The sequence below is a fragment of the Ursus maritimus genome, unplaced genomic scaffold (genome assembly GCF_017311325.1).
Source record: "Ursus maritimus isolate PB19 unplaced genomic scaffold, ASM1731132v1 scaffold_19, whole genome shotgun sequence".
NCBI lineage: Eukaryota > Metazoa > Chordata > Mammalia > Carnivora > Ursidae > Ursus > Ursus maritimus.
In genome coordinates, this window is record NW_024424341.1 from 13,627,869 (window position 1) to 13,650,742 (window position 22,874).

The following is a 22,874-nucleotide window of genomic DNA, read 5'->3' on the forward strand; positions in this document are numbered from 1 at the left end:
TGGAAAGAGTGTGATCCTTCAGAAAACCCCAGCCTTCTCCACCTCCACAGGAGGCAGCCTGGGCCCCAAACAGAGAAGGTTCTCAAATCCCTGAAGCTTGCAGGCCCCTGACAAGGATGGGGCCCTGGGCAGAGGGAGGGAGAGCCAAGGGGGCAGTTCTCGCCTGCTGTGTTTGGGGCTCCAACTAACGGGCTGGGGAGATTCAGGCAGTGTGTGCTTTTTTGCCGAATGTGAAAGTTCTTAAGGCCGAGACTGTGCTCGTTAGTGGGCGTTTAGCAGATAAATGAGTAAATGGGTGGATGAATGGGTGGGTAGCTAGATAAATGAAGGAGGAGTGAAAGGACTGGGCATGCCAATGAGTAATTAAGGGACAGACAGGTGCTGTCGTAGGATAGAAGGGAGGCAAAGGGATGGGTGGGTGGGTGTGGAAGTGAGTGGATGATGATGTCTGATGGGTAGGCACTCGATAGGTAGTATGGGGTGTGTGGATAGATGGATGGGTGTGGATGGGCAGATTTGATAGGCGAGATTAGAAACCACCAAATCCTTGCTTCTGCTTCAGAATCTTTCTGGGGACCCAGGAAGGTTCCCTTCCCTAGGGCAAGTGGTAGACCTATGACATCCCCCAGCTTCCCCCAGAGAGCCTGTGAACTGACAGCGTGCTATACTCACAGGCCTTGCTAAGACCCTTAAGCCCAAGTGAAGAAAGAGCCCCAAGGATATCTAGCCCTCAGCCACTAAATGCCTATAGTGCTCCAATAGTCACCATTCACAAACTCCTCACAAATGGCTAAACTGCCCCCTGGCGTCACATCTGCCAGCCCAGGGTCAGGAAGGGGGTCCCCTGGCCAGAGGGCTGAGTGCGCGGCCCCTCTCTCCACCACTGCCCCCACGGTCCCGAGGCCCCGCCGCAGATGGGAAGGGAGGGCTGTCTTCTGGGTGTGTGTGTAAGAACACACACGACTGCCGCCCTGCCCACCATTCTCTGCCAGCTGGGATTGCAGTCGGAGGCCAGGCCTCCAGCAGCTGGGGTCTCTGTATAGGGCGGGCATCCCCGCAGCCCGAGGAGGTCAGCGACGCCCACTGCGCCCGGCCCTGCCTGGCCTGGTCTTCTGCGCTCAGGGTGTCCGCCGCGCTCCCGCTCCCGTTGGCCTGTGTGCTCCTGCCCCCTGGCGGGCGCCGGGACAACTGCAGCACACCGGGCGGGGCGGGGCGAGGCGGGGCCGGGTCAGGTGGCCGCTTTTTCCTGCAACTAGAGGACTGGGTGCGGGTGTGTGCACGCGAGTGTACACGCATGTGTTCACACTTCACTTAGCCTGGGAGATTAGAGATGGAGCAAAACTGAAAGATCCAAAGCAGCTCCTCAAAGGGAAGGGGTTATTATTATAATTACTATGATTATTGTTATCAAGATGATCACGCTTGCCTGAAAAGTCTTGCACAAAAGCGGGCTTATTTTATGTCGGCTTGTTGTTTGTGTCTGAGGGACTTCATCTTTGCCTATAATAACTAACATTTGCAGGGCTCTTTATGTTGCAAAGCTGTGTCACATCCTTAGCCTGCTTCCTCTGCAGACAGCCCCGGGAGGTGGGAATTCATCAGGGAACAGAGAGGCTCAGAGAGGTGACGTGGGCTGTCCAAGGTCGCAGGGCAGAAAGCTGGAGAGCCAGGATGTGAGCCCGGGTCACCTGAGCGAGAAGTCCTGCTCACTTCCCCACCGCATCCTTTGCATCTCCTCTCTGGTGAGGGGAGAGGCTCGCTATTGTACCCGAGTGCCAGGCCTTTATCGGAAAGTGCACGGTGCCCTGAAGAGAAGGGAAAGGTTTGGAGGAACCGAGCATTCAATTAAAAGTGCAGTTAGCCGCCCCAGCTCCAGCTGATGAACACACCTGAGCACTTCCAAGCCCTCGGCAGCGTCCGGCCGGTGAACGGAAGTGTGCGGTGTTGGTTCCAGTGGCTCAGCTGGGCTGGTGCGGCCGTCCTTGGTCAGCACTCACCAGCACCCCCCAGCGTGGCCCGGCACAGACGGGCACCGGCTGCGTCCCTGAGAGGGGTGAGCACGAGAGTCAGTGCAGGGGCTATCTGTGGGGATGCAGCTGGAGAGGTGGGCAGGTGGGCCAGGCCCCCGATGACACTGGCAGCCCTCGCCCCTCCTTGTGGCATTGGTTCCAGCTCCTGGAACCAGCTGGCCGATCGCAGATGGCTTTCTGGAAGTAGAGCCCCTCCCTCCTGGATGCCAGTGGGCAGCCCTACCAATGACCCTGATGGTGCCCTGATTGTCCCCTGGGTCTCACATGCTGCTTCCCCAAGCACACTCATGGCCGGTCCCGAGCAGCACAGGTCCTCGTTGGGGGAGGCCCCTGGCCTGTACACCCCAGTGAGGGACCCCTGTGTACTGTCAGTTCAGGGGGTAGCCACCCCCCCCCAACAGTCTGGCATCCCGCTCTCTGGCAGCAGCCCCAGACAGCCCAGCTCTGGGAAGCACCCTGTGCTGAGCTCCCCACCCCACCAGATGATGGAGATGTCCCCTTGGCCCTGTCTCCACATGCCCCTCCCTCCCTCGCGCTGCCCACCCCTTTCTCCAGACAGTTTTCCTAGGGGGTTCTCCAGAGTTGTGGGGGTCCCCAGCAGTACCTCACCTCCACCTAGACCAGCTTCAGGCCATTTACACGTCAACATCGTGAGCGAGGTACCACGTTAATGCTGTTTTTAAATCACTGATGTGGCAAAAAGGAGTCCTGCAGGTTTCCTTGAGAAGTCACAGCCTTGCCAGAGCCCCCCCATGCTAAAGTGGTAAGAATGGCGTCTGGCCCGCATTCACATTCCGAACGCACTGTGTGGCCGTGCCCCAGAATGTTCTACCCCTTTACACACACGCACGCACGCACACATGCATTACAAGAGCAAGCAGGTGGGCCTCCTCGTCTCTCCGTGGCCCCCCCAGCAGCTCGGGGGCTAGAGCAGCGGTACAGCCCACCCCTCGGTTTCACCCCTGCGCTGGTGCTCTCCGTCTGCTCCCGCGACAGCCCTGTAAAGAGCATGATGGCTCCATTATGCCCATGTCTCAGGGGAAGACACAGCCTCAAAAGATGAAAGCCCTGCTTGAGCTGGACCCCATACTGGCGCCCGGGTCTGAGCGGCTCCCGAGCATGTGGGCCTGAGCCCCTAGAAGGTTGCCCGGAGCCAGGTTGGAAGCCCGAGGACGAAGTGACCAAGGGGGACCCTCAGAGGAGGCCGCTCTAAGGGTGGGTGGCGTGGGAGCTGGACATTCAACCAGGGCAGTCCCAGCAGGCGGAGAATGGTGGGCAGGGCGGCATGCCGGGCACTCAGGAGCTGTCAGCCCAGCCCACCAGGCCTGTACCCCTGGGGCAGCGCGACAGTCGTGTTCTCACACACAAACCCGGGGAACAGCCCTCCCTTCCCGTCTGCGGCGGGGCCTCGGGATGGTGGGGGCAGTGGTGGAGAGAGGGGCCGCGCCCCCAGCCCTCTGCCCGGGGGACCCCCCTCCTGGCCCTGGGCTGGCAGATGGCTCCCTCACTGTGAGCCCCAGGGAGGGGGTGCCACACCAGGGGCAGTTTAGCCATTTGTGAGGTGTTTGTGAGTGGTAACAGTTAGGGCACTATAGGCATTCAGTGGTTGGGGGCCAGGCCTGCTGGTGTGTGAGGGAGCCACACGGTGAAGAAGGTCTTGTACCGCACTCGGCTACGCAGGGCCCTGCCGGACACACAGTCAGTGAGCAGCCTGATTAAACCCCTCACAGAGCTGTGTGCAGCGTCCCACCAGGCTGCCTCGTGGGGCCAGCAGGGGGCCACTGCCCACACTACACCCACCACCGCACACACAGGGGACAGTACAGCACGGGGGCCCAGACGTAAGAGCAGAGGGGAGTCAGAGGAACTGCGTGGGTCTCAGCAATGGGGGATAGGCTGAGGGTCTCAGCAGGCCGGGAGGTGGAATCGTCAGGACTATTTGGGGTACGAATGCAAAAGTACAACAGACCTACAAAACATATCGTCAGCTGGATTCAGAAAAAATCAAGGGATTGACCAACTGGAAAGCCAGAAGTGTGTGTGACTGCAGGCACAGCTTGATCCAGGTGTTGACATGTTCCCATGTCTCTTCTCCCTCTCTCAGCTCTGCTTTCCCCAGTGATGGCTCCACAGCTAGGGGGGGCCCTCCGTTTGAGAGTGCCTCTTTCCTAAAAGTTTCCGCAAATGTCCTGGGGCTGTGTGTAGTCTAAGTTAACAAATATGGATTCTTCGTCTATCCCAAACTGTTCACTGAGGCCAGCGGGATGATTGGCGGGGCCCAGACCATGTGCCCACTGCTGGAGCCAGGGGACAGAGTGCTCAGGCCAGGTCAGAGGAAGTGCTCGCCTTCAGGGAAGCTGGGGCTCTGGGACCAGAAAATGGAATGGAAGGCATCTCAGTGGCAAGGGACTGGGATTGGGGGAGGGGAGGCATCCTTGCTACTGGCCCAGGAGGAGACCTGGATGGGAAGGTCAGGCCCAGTGTGACCTGCTGGGTCCCCGAAGGCAGGCAGACAAAGGGACAAGGTCCTCCTCTGGCTCTATTAATGGCTCGTCAAGCTTGGCACCCACAGGGCTGGGTCCACCGAGCACCCTCCACAGTGCCCCAGAGCAAACTGGCAAGGTCCCTCCTTCCCTTCCAAGCCTGACCCCTCATACCCGGCTGCTAGAGCTCCAGCCATTACATCCAAGTTCCAGCTTCAGGAACGAGGAAGTGAGAGAAAAGGGTGCAACCTGCCTTTCAAAAGGGCATTCTACTTTGGTTGACCTCTCATTGGGTGGAACTTGTCACTTGGTCACGCCTAGCAGCAAGCAAAGTTAGGAATTGCAGTCTTTTATTTGGATGTCGGCATGCTCCGTTCTTTTTCTAAGGGAGAAGGGGAGAATTGCTGTCACACTAACAGTCTCCTGCTGGCTGCTGCATGAGGAATAGACGAGAGAGAAGCAAGGGAGGGGAGAAGCCTCAGGAGGGGGACTGAGGGCAGCCAGGAGAAAGACAGTGCTGGCTTGGCCCCGGGGAGGTGTGTGAGAAGATGGGGAGAAGTGGTCTGACTGAAAACAGCTTTGACGGAAAAACCAGCAGGACAGCGGACATGGAAGGGAAGCGGCAGAACCAAGGGTGACGTCTAGTATGTGTCTGAGCAGCTGGGCTAGTGGTGGTGCCAGACGCTGAGCTGGGGGAGACTGGGGAGAAACATCAAGGGCAGCTGGGGGGGGGGGGCGCCACCGGCACAGGACCCCCAGCACCATCACACCTTGGCCATGAGAGGAAACTGGGAGGACAGCTCCAGCCCCTGGTCTGTCCCCTGGAGAATTCCCAGCAAGCCAGCTGCTCCAGCCTTCCCCAAGCTGTGCAGTGCATCCTGCTGGAATTCCAGGGCACAGGTGGGGAGGGAGACAAACAGAGGAGTTGAGGGTGGCCCTGGTTTATAAACCACCCCTGGCCATGAGGCGCGGTGCGTCTCCAAGGCACTCAGATCAGAGGGCGCCTCCGCGCTCACCCCCACCCTGGCTCCCTTCTCACAGATCTGACAGAAACCAGGAAGGTGGGCCCCAAGGAGGAAGTTGGGAAAGCTCTGGCCAGGTTCACCGCCGCAGGCCGTGGACAGGATGGACAGCAAGCACGTGGAGAGCTGAGGAAGACTGAGGTTTCCCAAGGTCACCCAGGCACTCGGAAGCAGCGTCAGCATGTAGGCCCCTGATTCATAGGCCTCTTTTTAGCCCCAGGTGGAGGCAGCCCCCCTGCTCACCCATGCTGCCTGACTCACTGCTGCCTAGGGCACCCATCACCTGGGCCCTGGGGCCAGCTGTCCAGGTCCGTGCCCCAGGGGAGGCTCAGGTGCTGCAGAAACCCCGCTCCAGCACGGGTCAGCGCCTGGGAGGCTGGCCTGTCTTGGTGGCAGCCCTCCGTGTCAGCTGAGGGTGACTCGGGAATCCAAAGGCTGGGATCTTTGGGACAGGACCCCGAGGGGGATGGATCTAGGCTGGCTGGCATTGTGGGCTTGGCCTGCCAGCCTCCAGGCCAGTTGTGGCTTCCTTCCCCGGATAGACAGCCACCAGAACTCGCCCATGCACCTTCTGCCATGGACGGGCCTCTGATGCGTGAATAGCTCCCTAGCTGGACAGTTCAATCCCGGAAAATCCACAGAAGGCTTTGGCCCCCCCCTTACCTTTTGTATGGAATCTTTTGTCAGCCACAGAGTGCCCAGGGGCTAAAACTCATTTCCTCTGTGTCTCTCCCACCCCAAGGAACACGTGCAGATTTCCAGCCATTTCCCTCACTTCTGGAACCACCCGCCACGGGTGAAGTAGTCTGTGTTTCCTCTAGCTCAGAGGACTGGGGGCTGGAAAGGCTTGAGGGTAGAGTGGTGAGCTAGTGATGAAGACCCGACGCCAGGGGACCCGTGAAGTCAGCGATATGGCAGGTCTGGGCACCCCACTCGCAAGCCCCAGCAAGGGCTCAGCCCTCCCTTGGGCTCCAGCCCATGAACACTGAAACTGGGGGAAACGCAGCCGGAGGAGGGGTCCCCGGAATGCCAACACCAACTGCCCAACCCAGGTGGATGCAGTGGGGCCCACTCGGCCCTGCACCCACTCAGCTCCCCGGACCTGCCTCTCCCAGTGCTCCGTGTCTTGTCTGGGGCCAGGCCGCAGAGAGGATGCAGGGGCCTGAACACCATGGTGCTTTCCTGCTTCTTTCTGGTAGCTTCATTCTTATGGGCTGGCCCAGGACATGGGCCTTGGAGATACTGCTGACTCTGGGGGCACATCCTCTCAGGCTGACCCTACTGAAAGATCTCAAGGGAAGCACACAGTTGGCCCAGAGTGGGCCGTATGCCCGCCAGCCACCTCACCGCTTCTGTACCGTAGCTTCCCACACCTGCCCCCCACCCCAGGCCCCTGACCTGCACTGGAAGCGGGCCTGGGCCCCACGGGACGGTGCGCTTGTGAACACGAAGGGGCCGGTGTACAGCCACCCCCGCTCCTTGCCTGGCACTCCCAGCCACACCTCTTGCCCGGCCACTGGGTGTCCCCCTGGGGCAGGCAGCGGCCACGAGACAGACGTTCTTCAGGGCCCTCTGGGGTATTGTGCAGAGGGGCCACGTGGTGGGGTCAGGAGAACGATCTGAGGCAGGCCGTCACGGGAGAAACGTGTGAAGACTCAGCAGGTAGGGCTTGCCCGGGGCTGGGGCTCACACGGGCACCTCGTTGTCCTGGTTTGGGTTCCTCAAAAAGTTGACCTGAGACAAGGAGTTTATTGGGGAGGTCATTTCAGGAAGCACCAAGGAACAGGGGAAGTGACACAGGGAAGAGAGGGAAACCAAGGGAGAGTGGATGTCGTGCAGGGCAGGGGGCAGGGATTGGGGCTTGGGGCAGCCAGGGCTCGGGACCCTGGGATCCTCTGGAAGCCAGGCACACGCGTCTCGGAACATCTCCCTAGGAGGTGAGGAAGCTCAGCTGTGGGCCCCCCGACTCCTATCTGTCCTGAGCACTAACTCCCAAACCGTGCAGCCTGCCGCCCGCCTGGGAGCAGGGTGCCCCCCGAGGCAAAGCCGGGGAGCCAGGCCCTCTGCAGGAGCCCTCTGCGGCAACCGGGGCAGGTGCCCCAGTATGACTGGGGCTTCGCAGCAGACCCCCTGGTAACGCCTGTCACCCTTGGTGTGGGCCCTGCGTCAGGCACTGTGGGCCGTCACAGGCGCTGGTCGGCAGCCGCTCTCGGCACTTGTGGCTTATCCCAGAGACTGGCCTGGGGCTGGGAGCCTCCTGGTGTCGAGTCCCAGCTCTGGCACTTCCCGCCCGTGAGCATAGGTGAGTGCCTTTCCCCGTCTGGCCCTCAGTTTCCTGACCTGTAAAATAGGGCTAGTTACAGAGCGCTAGTTAGTTACGGCCGCAACGGTACTAAGAAACCTCCCCTGACTCGATCGCTTACAGCAGCAGTTATTCCTTTTTGTGGGGCAGGAGTTCAGCTGGGGACCACAGACCCAGGGTGGCTCACTGTGCTCCGTGCGTCCCTCATCCACCTGCTGGATGAACAGGGGAGCCCGGGCGTGTTCGTGATGATGGGGAAGGCCCAGCAGGACAAGCGGGACCATGCGAGGCCTCAGAAGGGCTGGCTGGGGAGCTTCCACATCCTTATATGGGCCGGAGCATGGCCCACAGCCACTCCCAGTCAAGGACAGAGCAAGGACAGAGGAACTGTTCTGCGTCCAGGGGGCAGCAACTGCAAAGAGGGGAGGCAAAGGGCAGGGACTCCGGCAGGGGCGGAGAGCCAGGCCCCTTAATGCAGTCTGGCGCCGCCCCTCCGTGAGGTGCTTGCGTGTGCGCGGTGCTGTGCCGGAAGGTCCTGTGGCTGCTCCAAGAGTCTCTGCGTCTTCAGAGACCCCTGCCTTCCCAGTTTGGGTGTTACACGGATGTGGTCCATCGTCTCTGAAAACAGTGACCCTGCTTGGTATCCCAGAGGAAGGGGAGGGGGGGAGACAGCTGTTCATTACGCCGTACTGTTTACGCAAGACCAACAGAGTCTCAGCCTCCACGGTGCGCCTTGGGCAAATTGCAGCCCCTCAGACAACAGTGGAAGGGGAGAGAGTCAGAGAAAGGCAAACTCCCTATCTCTTTATTCACCCTTCTACCCTTCCCTTGTTTAACCAGGACTGGGCCTCTCTGGCCCCCAGGGAGAAGTAGGCCACAAGTCGATGGCAAATAAGTAACTAAAAATTAATAAAATTAAGTTTTGGGGGCGCCTGGGTGGCTCAGTCAGTTAAGGGTCTGACTCTTAATTTCGGCTCAGGTCATGATCACAGGGTCGTGAGATCGAGCCCTGCATCAGGCTCCTTGCTCAGCACAGTCTGCTTGAGTTTCTCTCTCTCTTGCTCTGCCCCTTCCTACTCACACCCTCTCTCTCTCTCTCTCTCTCTCTCTCTTTCAAATAAATAAATAATATCTTTTTTAAAAATTGAGTTTTAACTTTGGACCAGCCAAGGGCCTAAGCTCTTGACATTGAATATTGACATGACTGGACAGCCAGCCTCTTCATGCCCCCTCCCCCAAGGGGCTCAGTCCCCTGGGGCCCAGTCCGTCAGCTCCCTGCAATTCTCAAGTAACCAGAATGTCCCTCTCCCTGGTTTGTCCAATTCCAGGGACTTTGCTCCACCTGGGTAAGAAGTAGAGGCAATTACATTAGTTAAAAACATTGATTTTTTTTTTCCCCAAAAAAACAAGTACTCTGCAAAACCCGTTTTCTAAACAGATGAAAGCAGGGCTGTCCTGGCTGAGCTGGTGGGTGGAGAGCAGGGCCCTGTCCTGTCCTCTCCCTTCCTGCCCCCTGGAGACACTCAGGCTGCCGGGGCGTGGTTGATGCTGCTGAGCTGGGACAGTGCTGTGACAGAAGGCCCTGAAGGCCCCCGTCCCCAGGGCCTGGGAGACCAGACTGTGTCCACACTGTGTCTCGTGGCCCACTTCTCCTGAGCAGGCTGAGGGCTGAGCTGTTGTCCCGGTGCCCTAGCCCGTGCCCAGCCAGGCCTCTGACCCCACCGAAGCCTCAAAGCCGCCACCCCTCTCCCCTCACAGGCTGATGCCAAGATGGTGTGTGACGTGGTGAGTCGGATGGAGGACACCGAGCCCTTCTCCGCAGAACTGCTTTCCGCCATGATGCGGCTCTGGGGCGACTCAGGAATCCAGGAATGCTTCAACAGGTCTCGGGAGTATCAGCTCAACGATTCTGCCAAATAGTGAGTGTCTCGGGGCTGGGGAGGCCGCCAGCAGGGCACTGAGGCCGGCGTGGAAGGGGAGGGGCGGGTGCTCAGGGAGGGGTCCTGGGCTGAGGCCAGAACTCCTGTGACGTGTTCTGCCACGGGTGTCAGGAAAGGTGTCGGGAAGGAGTGGGAAGGGGCTTCTCCTCCCGCCCCCGGGTGAGGACGGCCCGGGAGGCAGAGCACGCAAGAGACCGCTAGCTGCAGAGCTCCCAGAGCGCGGGGCCCACCCCCACCCGGCCCTGGACGGGGCCTGGCACTCCAGAAGGAGGGTCTTCAGTCTAACAACTTTTTCCCTCTGGAGAAGCCCTGATGCCGTAAGTACAAATCCAGAGCCACACAGGCGGAAAATAATGGACATGATGTCATTTTTGTTTCATTTTAGAGAAAATAAGCTTTTCATTCCTCTATCTTTAAAATGAATGTTTTAAATAAGAATCAGGAAATAAGGAAATAATCGAACATATCCTTTAGTAGTGCGTTATTAACCAAATATGGGGAAGGGAAGGAGAGAAGAGAGAAGGAAAGGGGAGAACGGGGAGCGAAGGCAAGGGAAGAGGCTGGATGGAAGCCAGAGACGGCTGAAAGGGGCACAAAGGGCGAGGTAGAGAAGGTGGCCTGTGGGGGCTCTTGCTGCGACAGCAGCTCTGTCACTTCAAGTTGCACACCCTTGTTCCCCAGATTGGGGGCTCCACGCCCCTGGGAATGGCCCTCACTGGCTGGGGCATGTCTTCTGTCCTGGAGACGTTGGGACTACAGCCCACTGTTGCAGTCTCGTGCCCAGGTTGCCAGCAGGAGCCTCTGGGCTTAAACCCACGGCCTTAGGAAGTGTGTGCTCCGCCAGCGATCTGCCTCGGCCGTCCTCACCCCTGCTGCTCTGCCGGGACCACTCTGCCCCAGGAGACATTTGGCAATGTCTGGAGACATTCTTGTTTCCCCGACTCGGGTGGTGTTGCTGGCATCTAGTGAGCAGGGGCCGGGCTGCGGCTGAACACCCTTTGGGCATAAGGCAGCCCTCCGTACCAAGGGATCTCTGGGCCAAAGCGTCAGTAGTGCTGAGCCTGAGAAACCCTGGCCCACACCCTGGCGGTGGAGCAGAGGTGCGGGCCCAGAAAACGGCACTTGCTCATGGACGTTGGGCCGTTTCCATCGGCCACAATGACCGCTACCGAGCTAGGCACTCGAGTAGGGTGAGAGCATCTTCCCGCTTCTGCACACCCAGACTGTCTACCGGGTGAGTGCTAGGTCGTGGGAGTCCCAGGTGGTAGTGAGCCGGCCCCGGGCCCTGATGAGCCCCCAGGGACACCTCGGCCGGCAGGGGTGTGAGCCCGGGGGTTTGTTCCCACAGCTGCTGGTGCACGCTCAAATCACACCTCCCACCGACCCAGGTCGTCCCCCGGAGCCCCTGCTGGGCCCCAGTCCAGGGCCTTCCCATTCCCCCACTCCACTTGTGCCATCAAATTGTGCTCTCCACTCAAAGTGTTGTCCTTTTAATTATAACATGAATACATTGCAAAAAAAAATTTTTTTAATGCTGCAGAGAGGTATAAAATTAATAGTAAACTCCTTTTCCCTCCAACTACTATTTCCATTTCTCTGTCCCCGTGTTGTCTAGGAAAACCTGACCCTTCCACCTGCTATAGTATTGAGTGGCCTCTAGGATGGAATTGGAGGAGTTCAGCTCACCTGCCCGCCCCCCATGTCTCTGCCGCACTTCCACTACCAGTGTCTTGCCAGTTAGGGGATTACTTGTGTTTGTTCTGATGGTTACCTTATAACTTTGAGTAAGAAGCTTGAGTCAATATTTGTCAACTTCCCACCAAGTCAACTGAGGAAACCCACCCCCTTCTCTCTGTGTTTGTCTCTGGGACAGGGTCCTGGGGCAGGCGACGGCAGGAACCCACAGCAGTCAGGTTAAGCAAGGGCCTTAAACCCTTCCTGGTCCATGGTGGCTTTGCGGTCATGGTTTTAGCAGCCAGATCCCTTTTTCTGACAGAATCCTGGGTGCGATATACGACACAGTTAACAGTGGATTTATTTGACAGAGAGAGAGAGGGAGCCCCATAGGGGCTGTCTCTGGGCCCAGTTCCAGGGGGATGGTGTGAGTGACTCCCAAAGGCCCACAGCCCTTCACCATGTCCCCCAGCCCGATCCCCTCACTTGATAGGCGAGGACACCAGGGCCCTGAGAGGACAGGGTGGTGGCCAGTGCTGCCAGGCTCCCTGCATCCAGGCCTCTGTGGACAAGGCTGGCTCTCCCCTTGCCCCTCTGGATGATGCTGAAACAAGCCCCAGGAGCCCAGAAACCAGAGCATGTCCAAGCAGGGGCTGTACAGACTAGTTCCATGGTCTGGTTAGTACTGTTTTTTCTCCTGCCCTCTCTCCGGAGCCCACCCGTCAGGCTTTGTTCCTGCACCTGGCTGAGACCGCTCAGGCTCTCGACCCCCTCCTTGCAGCACCCCCCCACACGCCCCCTCCCCACTTCTTGCCTCTGCCCTCCCTGGAGCCCTTGAACCTCTTCCAGTCCGCGCTGAGGGCCTGGGTGAGCTGCTCCAGCCTCGTCGCCCTCAGTTCCTCACAGGCCCAGACAACTCTCACCCATCTGGGGCTGACCCGGCCCTCGCTCCTGAGTTCTGCCTCCTCTGTGTCCATTCAGACATCTCAGCACATCTCAAATTTACACGTGCCACCTGACTCCCAGCTCCCACCCGTCCCCAAACCTGCCCTGCCCCCGCTCTTCCTCCCACTAAGAGCAGCTCTGTTATACCATGAGGAGGTGGTTCTAATGGGCTCTGCCTCCCACATCCCGCCTCCCCCAGGCCCCAGCACAGCTGCCGCTGCTGTGCGACCTGCCGTGGCCTCTCACCTGCAGGGACCGGCAACCTCCCAACAGGTGTCCCTACTCCTCCCTCCCGATGATCTGCTCTCCTTACAGCGGCAGAGTCCTTGTTCCCACACTCTACATCAGAACCTTCCAGAAGCTCACTCAACGTGGGCGCCCAAGTGCCTACAAGCCGTGCCCCACCCTTGCCTCCATCACCGCACTCCAGTCCCACAGCTCCCTCCCCCTGCCACGGACAGGCGCTTCCCACCACACCACCCGCAGGATGGCCTCTGACCCTGCAAGGGGAGAGGCTCAGCTCCCCTCAGTCTCCATTCCAGTGTCCTCCTGCCTTCCCCAGCCCCCCTCTGTCCAACAGCAACCCTCCTCGGGCTGCCTCCTTACCAACTACCTGTGTCCTTCTGACATGTTCTAGATCCTACTTACTGTTAATTGTCTCACACGCGCGTGCATACACACACACACACACACACCAATGTAGGCTCTGGGGAGGTAGGGATGGTATTGGCCGTGCTCATTGCCTCATCCCAGCAGCCGGCACGACAGGGAGGTGGTACATCCAGTGGGTGCCCCTCCCACTTGCTCACCCTTCCCTCCCTCAGCCACATCCCTGCGTGAGGCTCAGCCAGCACGGAGAGACAGAGGGCGTGCATACACACACACACACACACACCAATGTAGGCTCTGGGGAGGTAGGGATGGTATTGGCCGTGCTCATTGCCTCATCCCAGCAGCCGGCACGACAGGGAGGTGGTACATCCAGTGGGTGCCCCTCCCACTTGCTCACCCTTCCCTCCCTCAGCCACATCCCTGCGTGAGGCTCAGCCAGCACGGAGAGACAGAGGGCCAGATTTTCTGTCTAAAGCAGGTTTCCCCGGCTGGGATGAGGCAGCGGTCAGGCTTCACGCACACACCGCCGTTGTGACAGATCAAGGGACACAGGGGGGGGGGGGGGGGGGGGGGGGCAAGACCAGAGGCTCCCCAGCCCTGGTGTCCAGCTGGAGACAACAGAACGAGGGTCATTTCAAAACCAGCAGAGCTCCTAAGCAGAGGGAGAGGGTGCGAGGGGTCACACCCAGAGGGGTTAGGAGGATTGGGAAGGGCTGGGAGGGCCTCCTCCAGGTGGAGCCCAGAGCCCTGATGCTCCCAGGGGCCTGGCCAGGAGACGCTGAGGCAGCCAGCGCTCCCAGGTCTGCTCTGCAGCCTCCGTTCCCCTCCTGCCACAGCGGAGAGCAGGCCCGGAGGCCTGTTTAAGAGCACGGTATCTGGAGTCAGGCACACCAGGCTCCAATCCTAGCAGGGTCCCTTTTCTAACAATGTGACTTCACGCTTACACCTCCTACCCTTGGGAATCCCTCATTCAGTTGTATTTCTCTAGGGAAGACCCTCGCAGGGATTTGAGGTGGGCCTGGATTATTGGTTTACCAGTGGAAACCCTCATCGGTGAAGACGCCCCCCCCCCCACCAGCCCCATGAACATCCTTAAGCTGAGAAACCAAGCCCCACATGCCCCAGGGCTAGTGCTAATGACGGGCAGCCGCTCCACACGCATCCTGGGCCCCCACGTCCTGTGGCTTGGACCCTCGGGGCTCCTCTCCTGTGCGCTGGATGTAGTTCTCCCCCAGCACAAGGGGTAGGTGGCCCAGCCAGCCCTGTGGGTCACTGAATCCTCCTTTAGGCCTGGCCCACCTCCTTCCTGGTTTTCCAGATCCCACCCCCACTTCAGGTTCAAGTCTAACCCATACAGACCCCCAAAGCCCTTCCGGGTGCTTGGCCTGGATGGGTCAAGTGCAAAGACATGGTCTGTCTCCAGAGCCAGTGGTGATGTGAAAAGAGAGCGCTGATGCCAAAGATGTGGGTCCCAGCCCCTGCCTGGCTATGTCACCTCTGAGCCTCTCTTCCAAGGGCATCAGATGGGAAGATGGCGCAGACGCCCTGGTAACTCTCAGCAAGTCTAGAAAGGTGGGCAGATGCCCAGAGGCCTCCTGGAAGCACTCGAGAGTACTGTTAAGGGGTGGACCAGATGTCTAGGTTCGAGCCCCGGCTCACAGCTGGGCAAGGGCCTTATCTTTGTTGACCCTCAGTTTTCTAATCTACAAAACGGTACATATAACTCAGGGCCACTAAGGATGAAACATGGTCACACAAGCGAAAAGTCAAATGTTAACTATGGGCCGCTGCTATTGGCACAACAGCATTACAAACGTGTTAGTCTCCTGTTCTTCTCTAAGTGCACCACCCCTGGAACTGTGCACACAGCCCTTGGTCTGAGCTGGGGGCTCTTTGAGAATGTGAGGGCAGGACAGAAGCTGCTTCTCAGTGGCGCCTCCCACTCTCTGCCCCCAGCACCGGGGGTGGGGGGGGGTGGAGGAGGTGGGGCCGTCACTTCCACGGCCGGCCCCCAGGAGGCGCTGCCCGGGGCTGGGCTGGCTTGTTCAGGGCCCCTGTGTGTTGCCCTCCCAGCTACCTGGACAGCCTGGATCGGATCGGGGCCGCCGACTACCAGCCCACCGAGCAGGATATCCTCCGAACCAGGGTCAAAACCACTGGCATCGTAGAAACCCACTTCACATTCAAGAACCTCCACTTCAGGTGAGGCCCGGGGAGCCTCCCGAACCCTGGCAAGGGCACTGTGACAGTTGGGAGACACCAGCCTCTCGGCCTCGTCTCGTCTGCCTTGGGGAGCTTTCCAGTTGGGACAGGCAGTTAGATGTAAGAAGGGACCCGTCTGTGTGTCTGTTTTCCGCCAAGTTCAGGGGCCAGGACGACCAGGGAGGCTTCCTGGAGGAAGCAACCTGGAATGGGTCTCCAAGAAACAGGGAGGATTTGAGTGGACAAAGGAGGGGAGTCCTCTGAGGAGAAGGAGGAGAAGGAGGGTGAATCCCCCAGGTGGCCCCTTGAAGGCCTCGTTGTGGGAGGGGAGGGAATGAGGATGGATAAGCCCAGCAGTGTCTGTGAGACCCCAAGGACCCAGGTAATCTCAGAGCTGGAAGGGGCTTAGAGACTAGCTGACCCACCATCTCTAGGTACATGTGGGGAAACCGAGGCCTGGGAGGAGCAAAGCTGTCCCCAAGCACCGAACACGACTCAAGTCCGGGAGCTCAGAGCACCTGAGAACAGAAGCCTGAGGCAGGAAGCTGGACTTCTCAGGCCCTCTTGGAGAGCTGTGTCCCCACCTGGGATAACCTCCCTGTCCTGAGGCCTGAGAGTCCCTGTCCTGCTCCCGCCTACCTTCCAGACGTGGTTTCTGGGTGTCCGTGGCACAGGAGGAGAGCCAGGGGGGCAGGGACCACAGTGTAAGGCCCTGTTTTGTGGCCCCCTGTCGCGCCTAGGAGGGCTGGATCCCACACCACCTCCCCGGCCCTGGCCTGCTCTCACACAGACTGAGGGGGCTCAAGTTCTGCCCCGGGGGTCCTGGACCCAGCAGGCAACACTGGACGCAAAGCCTCCCCTGAACATGGGGAGTACAGCAGTGGCTGAGTGGCCCCACAAGGTGTCTCTTGCCTTCTGGTCTCCTCAGTGTCTCCAACCCACACCTCTGGTCACAGGGAGGGGACCTGGGCTCGGGGCTGTGCAGCGGGCAAAGCGTGACAATCAGCATTTTGGAGGGGCCACAGAGACGAGGGGGCCATGCCCCTGTATTTCAGATACGGAAGCAGGACCCAAGGGAGGTGGTGGCAGGACAGGAACTCAACCTACTGCCTTGCCCTGAGCTTACTGGCTTCTGCCTGCAGCGGTTCTCCTCTGTCGAGAGGGCCAGGGTTCCCCATGCACACTGGGTCAGAGCCCGGGCCTGGGAGGCTGTGGGTCTTTGCTCAGGGGAGGAGACTGACCTCTTACCTCCGGGACGTGGTCGTACCTGCCCACAGTCTCCTCCCACAGCCCTCGTGTTTCCTGGCGGGTGGTGTCTAGGGGGGAGAGGCAGGCAGCCCTCTGCCGGGGAGGGGTGGCACAGAGCAGAGGTGAGGCTCTGTCTGCAGACAGATCCGGGTCAGACCCTCGCTTTACCATACCAGCCCTCGCCAGGACCACGGGCCCTTCACCCCTTGGTGCCTCCCTTTCCCTCTGTGTAATGGGTGCCGATCCCTGCCTACCTGACACCCCTCTGGCCGGTTTGGAGTTTGCCCAAAACACAGACATGACCAGACACACGGAAGGCCAGGAACAGGCTATGCATGCTGCCCTGAGAGGAGGGCCTCACAGAAGCATTTATTGGGGGCCAGCTGAGGCACCCCCCTTTGAAAAATTCTCGAGATGCAAGGGCAGGTCTCTGAGCCCCGGCATGTGAGCACAGCCCAGCGCTGGTCCAGACGGCAGCAGTCTGCCCATCAGCACCTGCCACGGGGCTCCCCGGGAGGCTAGGGGCTTGACCAGGCATCCCCACACCCACCACTCACAGCTTCCCTGTCTCCCCCGCCAGGCTGTTCGACGTCGGGGGCCAGCGATCTGAACGCAAGAAGTGGATCCACTGCTTTGAGGACGTCACAGCCATTATCTTCTGCGTCGCGCTCAGCGGCTACGACCAGGTGCTCCATGAAGACGAGACCACGGTGAGTGGCCCCGGGCCCGCCCGGCCCGTGGCGGCACGGAGAGACTCGGCCTCAGTGGCCCCGGTGGCTCCAGGGCGGGGCCAGCTGTGCTGGCTGGGGCTCGGCCATTGGGGGGCCGTGCCCGCTCCCTCTGTGGCGACGGCCAGGCAGACGCCCCGTGATGCGGGTGCAGGAGAGGCCGCCGCGGGCGGTTAGTGACTCTTCGGTAGTCACAGCAGAAGCCCGGAGGCCATCGGGCCAGAACGGAATTAAGCCAATCCTAAAAGAAATCAAGGTGCAGTCAAGCAAGACTGTATGTAAGACAGAAATAGCCAGTCTTAGGCCTGACAGCCCGCCCTGAGCGCTGGCTGGGCTGCGGCCAGAGGAGCTGCGTGCGGCTGGTGGGGTGAGGGGGTGTGGGCAGCGGGGCGCGGGCCCCTCCTCAGAGGAGGATGGCCAGGCTGGCTTCAAAGGGAGGTGCGGCCTTTCTCTGAGCCTACTTCTGGTTTGCCGCCAAATTCCGGGGGCTCCCTCCCTGCTTCGGTTACTATTATCTGTTGAAGTGGGGTACCGATAGTACAATCGTCGTGGGGCCATCGGCGATGGAATGAGAGAACGCGCGTGAAATGCTTGGAACCGCGGAGCTGGTGGTTGTACCGTCACTGGCGACCGTCCCTATGTGTGGGGGGCATCCACTGAGCAGTGGGCCCGTCTATACAACCTGCAAAGGAAGCTGGGTGTTGGCGTGATGCACCCACGGGGTCCCTGGAGACGAGCCCGGGGCACCTCGGGGGGTCATGGGCTCTTGGCTATGGGGTCAGCCCCTGCTGTGGGAAGCACGCACAGACCCTGGGCCCCCAGCCTCTCACAGTCAGCGCTGAGAGCTTGAAGCAGTGCGTTGTCACGGCAGGCCCTGAGCAAGGCGGTCTCTCTGGGTCTGTCTCCGCCGCAGTCCCGGCCTGCTGGTCCCACAGGGCTTCTGTGCGCCTCAGATGGGCTGCAGGCTGGGGGTGCCGCGCCATGGGGAGGGACTGGCACATGGACGAGGCTTTTGGCAGACTGGGATGGGAGCCGCCGGCGGGGGCGGAGGCGAACCCCATGCTGGTTTGTCTTCCTTGCCCTTCCTCTTTTGGGGCCAGCTGCACCACTGAGTTGGGTCCCAGCAAAGCCCCCTAAGCCCTGCCTTGTCCAGGGGCGAGGTTCCTGGGCCTTGGCCGGGAGCTCCTTCTGGTAACGCTGTCCCTCTCAGTGGCCTTGGCAGGCTGTGGCGTCTTGGATCCCTGGAGCCGGGCGGTGGGTAGATGCCCACACTGGGCCGTGCTTGGACCCGGATTCACTGACTGCCCCCCACCATGCACCCCTGCACAGGGACGGCCCTGGCGCATCTCTCACTGTTCCGCCGGTTGACCCTGTGATTTGAAGCAGCTGTTCACCGTGCAGGGGCGTCCCCCCACATGGTCTGGGCTCCACTTGGCTCATCTTTTCTCCCTCCAAAGCCTGGGAGCAAGAGCAGGGCTGGGCAGTGAACGCGATGCTAGCCCAGCCACAGGTTGCAAAGAGAGCAGAGAGCGGGAGGGCGGGAGGGCCACTCTCCCTGAATTCGCCTCTCCCCTGTGCCCTGCCCTCCCAGGCCTGCACGCAGCTTAAACCCAAGTCACAGGCTCCACAGCCGTGGGGCAGGGCCGCTCACTCGTATCTGGAGCGCCAGGTGGAAGTGAAGGGACATCTGTGGGTCTGGCAGCCACGGGGCCTCGAGCTCCTTGGCCCTCGGGTCACCAGTAAATGCGGGCCTGGTTGGGTGCCAGGACTTGTGCTCGCGTAGCCGTCCCGGTCTGCCCACCCTGTCCAGCCCAGCCACGCCTCCGGGAGCCCCTCACCAGCCCTGCTCCTGAGTGGAGCACAGCTTCTGGGGAGCTCTCCCCCCAGGCCCCTCCACCTCCTTCTCTTCTTGACTTCACTGTCCCTCTTCCGCCTTCTCTCCCCTCTCTTCCTGCCCCATTTCCCCGGCCCTTGATGCACAAGGGCTGAAGCACAGGACCTTGGGGAAGCCAAGGCCAGGAACGGGCTTTTCCTGGAGCCCTTTCCACCCCAAAGCAGGCTGCCTGTGCCTCCCGGGAAAAGCAGCGGCCCTCCAGGAATGGGCTTCACGACATGACAAGCACCCACAAAGGCGCAAACAATACCATGGCAGGAGAACTAAGCAAACGTCTGTGTGTCCGGGACTCGGCAGCATTGGGCAGCTGGGGAGCCAGAGCCTGGCCCTGCCCTTGCCACTGGGTGAGCGTGGGCAGCCTCTCCCTTCCTCTTTCGTAAAATGACCACGGTAGTCGAGCAGCCTCATGGACGGCAGTGAGGCCCGCTGCACTCAGGACTTTGTGCTCGGGAGACAGCTGTGGTCGGGCCGCTCCATCCAAGCGTGTGGCGAAAGGACAAGCTGTGGGACATGGACACTCCACCCTCGGGAGGCGGAAGCTGGACCCTGCTGACCGGTCCTTGGTCCTCAGACTTCCTGTGTTCAGCCCGCACGTCCCTCCTGTCCTGGGGCAGGAGCGGGGCCTGCCGGGACAGAGGGGTCTGCAGACGGCTTCTGGAGCCTGGCCAGGGGCCCGGGGGCTTGGGGCTGCCCCCCACCCCACCCACCCACCCCCCCGCCGGCCAGCCACCACACCCACTGCGCCCCGGCAGCCCAAGGGTTTCATCCCGTCCTCATACCCCAAGCCAGTGGCTCCAGCGGCCCTGGGCCTCGGCCTGCCACCGCTTCTCCACGCCACTATCGTCACCGCCGCCTGCAGGGCCTTAACTTGCCAAACCAAGGCCAAAACCATGCGCAGATTCTGAGAGACGCTCCAAGCTGGGCAGGTATGAAGTGCCTCCCTCCAACCGAAACCATCAGTTAAGAGTTGAAAGCACCAGGTTGTCAGGGCCCCGCCGGGTGACTTGCTGTGACTGCCTGCCCCGCCCACTCCCGCCTCCCCACCCTCGCCGTCCTCATTCTTGGTCCCGGGCGACCGTGCCTCCGCCAGCCTGCGTGGGGGCCTCAGGAGGGGCTGGCCTTGACGCTCTGGACCCAAGACTCGTGGAACCAATATTTCAGTTTTTTCTTCTCTCTTTTCCTCCTGTGTTCTGGGTTTTTATCTTCCTTTCCGTATTAATCTGTTTTGCTGGGTTTCTTCTTGGGGTTCTTCTGGCCACTCTACTGAGAAACCAGCCCCAACAACTCACCCAGAGCCGCCGCCGGCCCAGCCGCGGCCCAGCCAACCAACCCCATCCCCCACCTGCACCAAGGCCACAGCAAGATCACCCCCCAGACGCTGTCCCCCTGGTGTCTGCTTCCAACTCTGGATTAATTCGAGGATCTCTTCGTCCTCGGTTAATGTTTCCCAAAGGAATGCGTGCACCCCCCCACCCCCGCTGGTGAAACCGAATGAGACCCCGATAGAGAACTCTGCATGGCCCGTGGTTCCGTGTAGACGTGTTGGATGGTGGTGCTGCCCCTGTCCCCTGCGTGCATGGTGCATGTCCTCTCCGTGAGCCGGAGCCCCTCCGGGGGACTTCGCTGCCCTGTCCCAGGGCGGCCCTCCGCAGGGGTCAGGGAGGTGGGCAGCATTCCCCGCCCCGCCCGCCCTGCTCTGCCCCAGCCTGCCTGCGTGTGGAATGAAGTAAGGAGCGTGTCCCGTTTGTCCTGCGGGTCCTCCTGTCTCCGTCCGTTGGTGGCACGGTCGGCCACGGCGGCGGTCCCCTCCTTTGCTTGGTGCGCTGTGGCGGTGGCCGCGGGGACTCGGGGCCCCGGGCACTGCCAGCCTCACCTGCCTCTCCGCTCTGTTGCAGAACCGCATGCACGAGTCCTTGAAGCTATTCGACAGCATCTGCAACAACAAGTGGTTCACAGACACGTCCGTCATCCTGTTTCTGAACAAGAAGGACATATTTGAAGAGAAGATCAAGAAGTCCCCGCTAACCATCTGCTTCCCCGAATACACAGGTAGAGAGTCCCCGTCCCGGTAGGGACGGCAGGAGCCTTCGCAGCTGCTTCTGGCCGCGCGAGTTCCCGAGGGAGTCGCCCCTTGGCCTCGCCTGGCCCGCCGTCACCGTGCTCTGCGGAGGCACGGCTGGAGGAAGAATCCAGCACAGAGCAGAAGACGGGCCTCCCCCGCCCCGACCCCCCGAATGTGCTGTAGGGAGGCAGGCCGTGCGGTCCGGGGGAGCCCAGTCGGAATCCTGGTTCCACCACGCATGAGTTATGGGAGCTCAGCGACCTCTTGGAGCCTCAGCTTGGTCATCTGTAAACACAGATTACCAGTGAGGTGACAGCACCAGGGCGATAAGGGGCTTAAAAGCAGGGCTTCGAGTCCGGCAGCCAGAGGGTCATGCCCAGCTCTGCCACTCATAGCAGGTTACGTAATCGCTGGGATTCTGCCGCCCTCCCTCAGGACTTGCTGTGAGGACAAAGTGAGCTAATGAGCATGGAGAGCTTAGCATGGCAGCTGGCACGTGGTAGGTGCTCACTGAACATTTGCTGGGACTGTCATCGTGCTGTCGTGACTAACAAGCACCATAGCAGCACCCTGTCCTGAGTGCTGAGTCCCATACGGGCTCTTACATGCGGCGAGTGGCCATTGGCCATGACAGGGCTTCTCAAGTAGTAGAGACGCTGGGTTCCCTGCAGAGGGGCTAAGGAGATCAGAGCCGCCTCTGTTAATGTTGTCATGGTTTACCCAGCTGTGGGAGGTACGGGCAGCCAGGGAGGACAGCCTGACCAGGACCCCATGCACCAGCAAAGGTGGCCAGAAAGGTGACCCATTGGCTTTTCCAGATGGCCAGAGCCTGGCCAGAGGAGTGAGTGGGTGGAGAAGTGGGCCTCCCCAGCCTGACCAGCCCCCGGCCTGGAAAGCACAGGGCAGGGGCAGAGTCCCAACGAGGCGGGCCCGTCAGGGGAGCCCCCAGGCTGAAGATGTGGGGGTCACGGCTTGGGGCCAGACAAGCAGTATTGTCTCCCCCTCCCTTAAGGCCAGGCTGACTACCCCAGAGGCCAGGCCCCCAGTAGTATGCAACCAGAGACGGACAAGGCCCTCATGCCCACCACTTAGCCACGATGTGGGGGTTTGTGGATCCCGCCCTAAGGGACCTGGGCTGTGGCCTGTGGCATAGCAGAAGCAGGCGGGATGGGGCAGTCACCACGGCTGGTTTGGGGCTGAGGAGATCTAAGCGATGGCCTGTAGGTCCCAGGGACACCCTCCCTCACCTCCAGCCCTGATTTCAGAAGCAGCTGTGGTCTGGTCGACCCTCAAGGCCTGGCCCATGTGCCCATGTGCCTGAGGGACCCGGAACCCCTTCCAGATGGGCCCCTCCCAGGCTTTTCCACCCCAGCCCGGCTCTAAGATCCAGCTCCACTCCCTGCCTGCCCTGTGGGTGGTGGCAGCCCTACCATGGCTCCGCCCCAACTCCTGGAGCCCCTGAGGGCTTCAGTGCAAAGCTGGGAGTCCTGTTCTGCTTCTCCCCGGACAGCAGCTGCTCTCCCGAAACACCTGTCCCTGGGCTGTCCTGGGAACGGGGCAGTGTGGCACTCCCCAGGCCCGCAGCAGAGCCGGGCAGCTGTTAATACCTGGTAGCTAACAGAAGAAAGGCCCGGGGTGAGAAGGAGGCGGGGAGGCCAAGGTGGCTCACGGCCACCCAGCAACTGCCAAGGGAGGTGACCCAGGGCGGACCAGCCTGCAGGCCGCCGTCTCG

The 22,874-nt window shown here is 60.6% G+C and overlaps 1 protein-coding gene across 2 annotated transcripts in view; it reads left to right on the plus strand.

The window, feature by feature from the left end:
- Positions 1-22,874, plus strand: part of GNAO1 (G protein subunit alpha o1) — a 165,375-nt gene that overhangs the window by 129,154 nt on the left and 13,347 nt on the right. Inside the window, exons 4-7 of one of the 2 annotated variants that reach the window (XM_040633318.1) lie at positions 9,596-9,756; positions 15,082-15,210; positions 17,039-17,168; positions 20,976-21,129. In XM_040633318.1, the coding sequence (XP_040489252.1) occupies positions 9,596-9,756; positions 15,082-15,210; positions 17,039-17,168; positions 20,976-21,129 (574 nt within the window). The remainder of the gene's footprint in view (positions 1-9,595; positions 9,757-15,081; positions 15,211-17,038; positions 17,169-20,975; positions 21,130-22,874) is intronic. The other variant, XM_040633319.1, reaches the window with a different exon arrangement.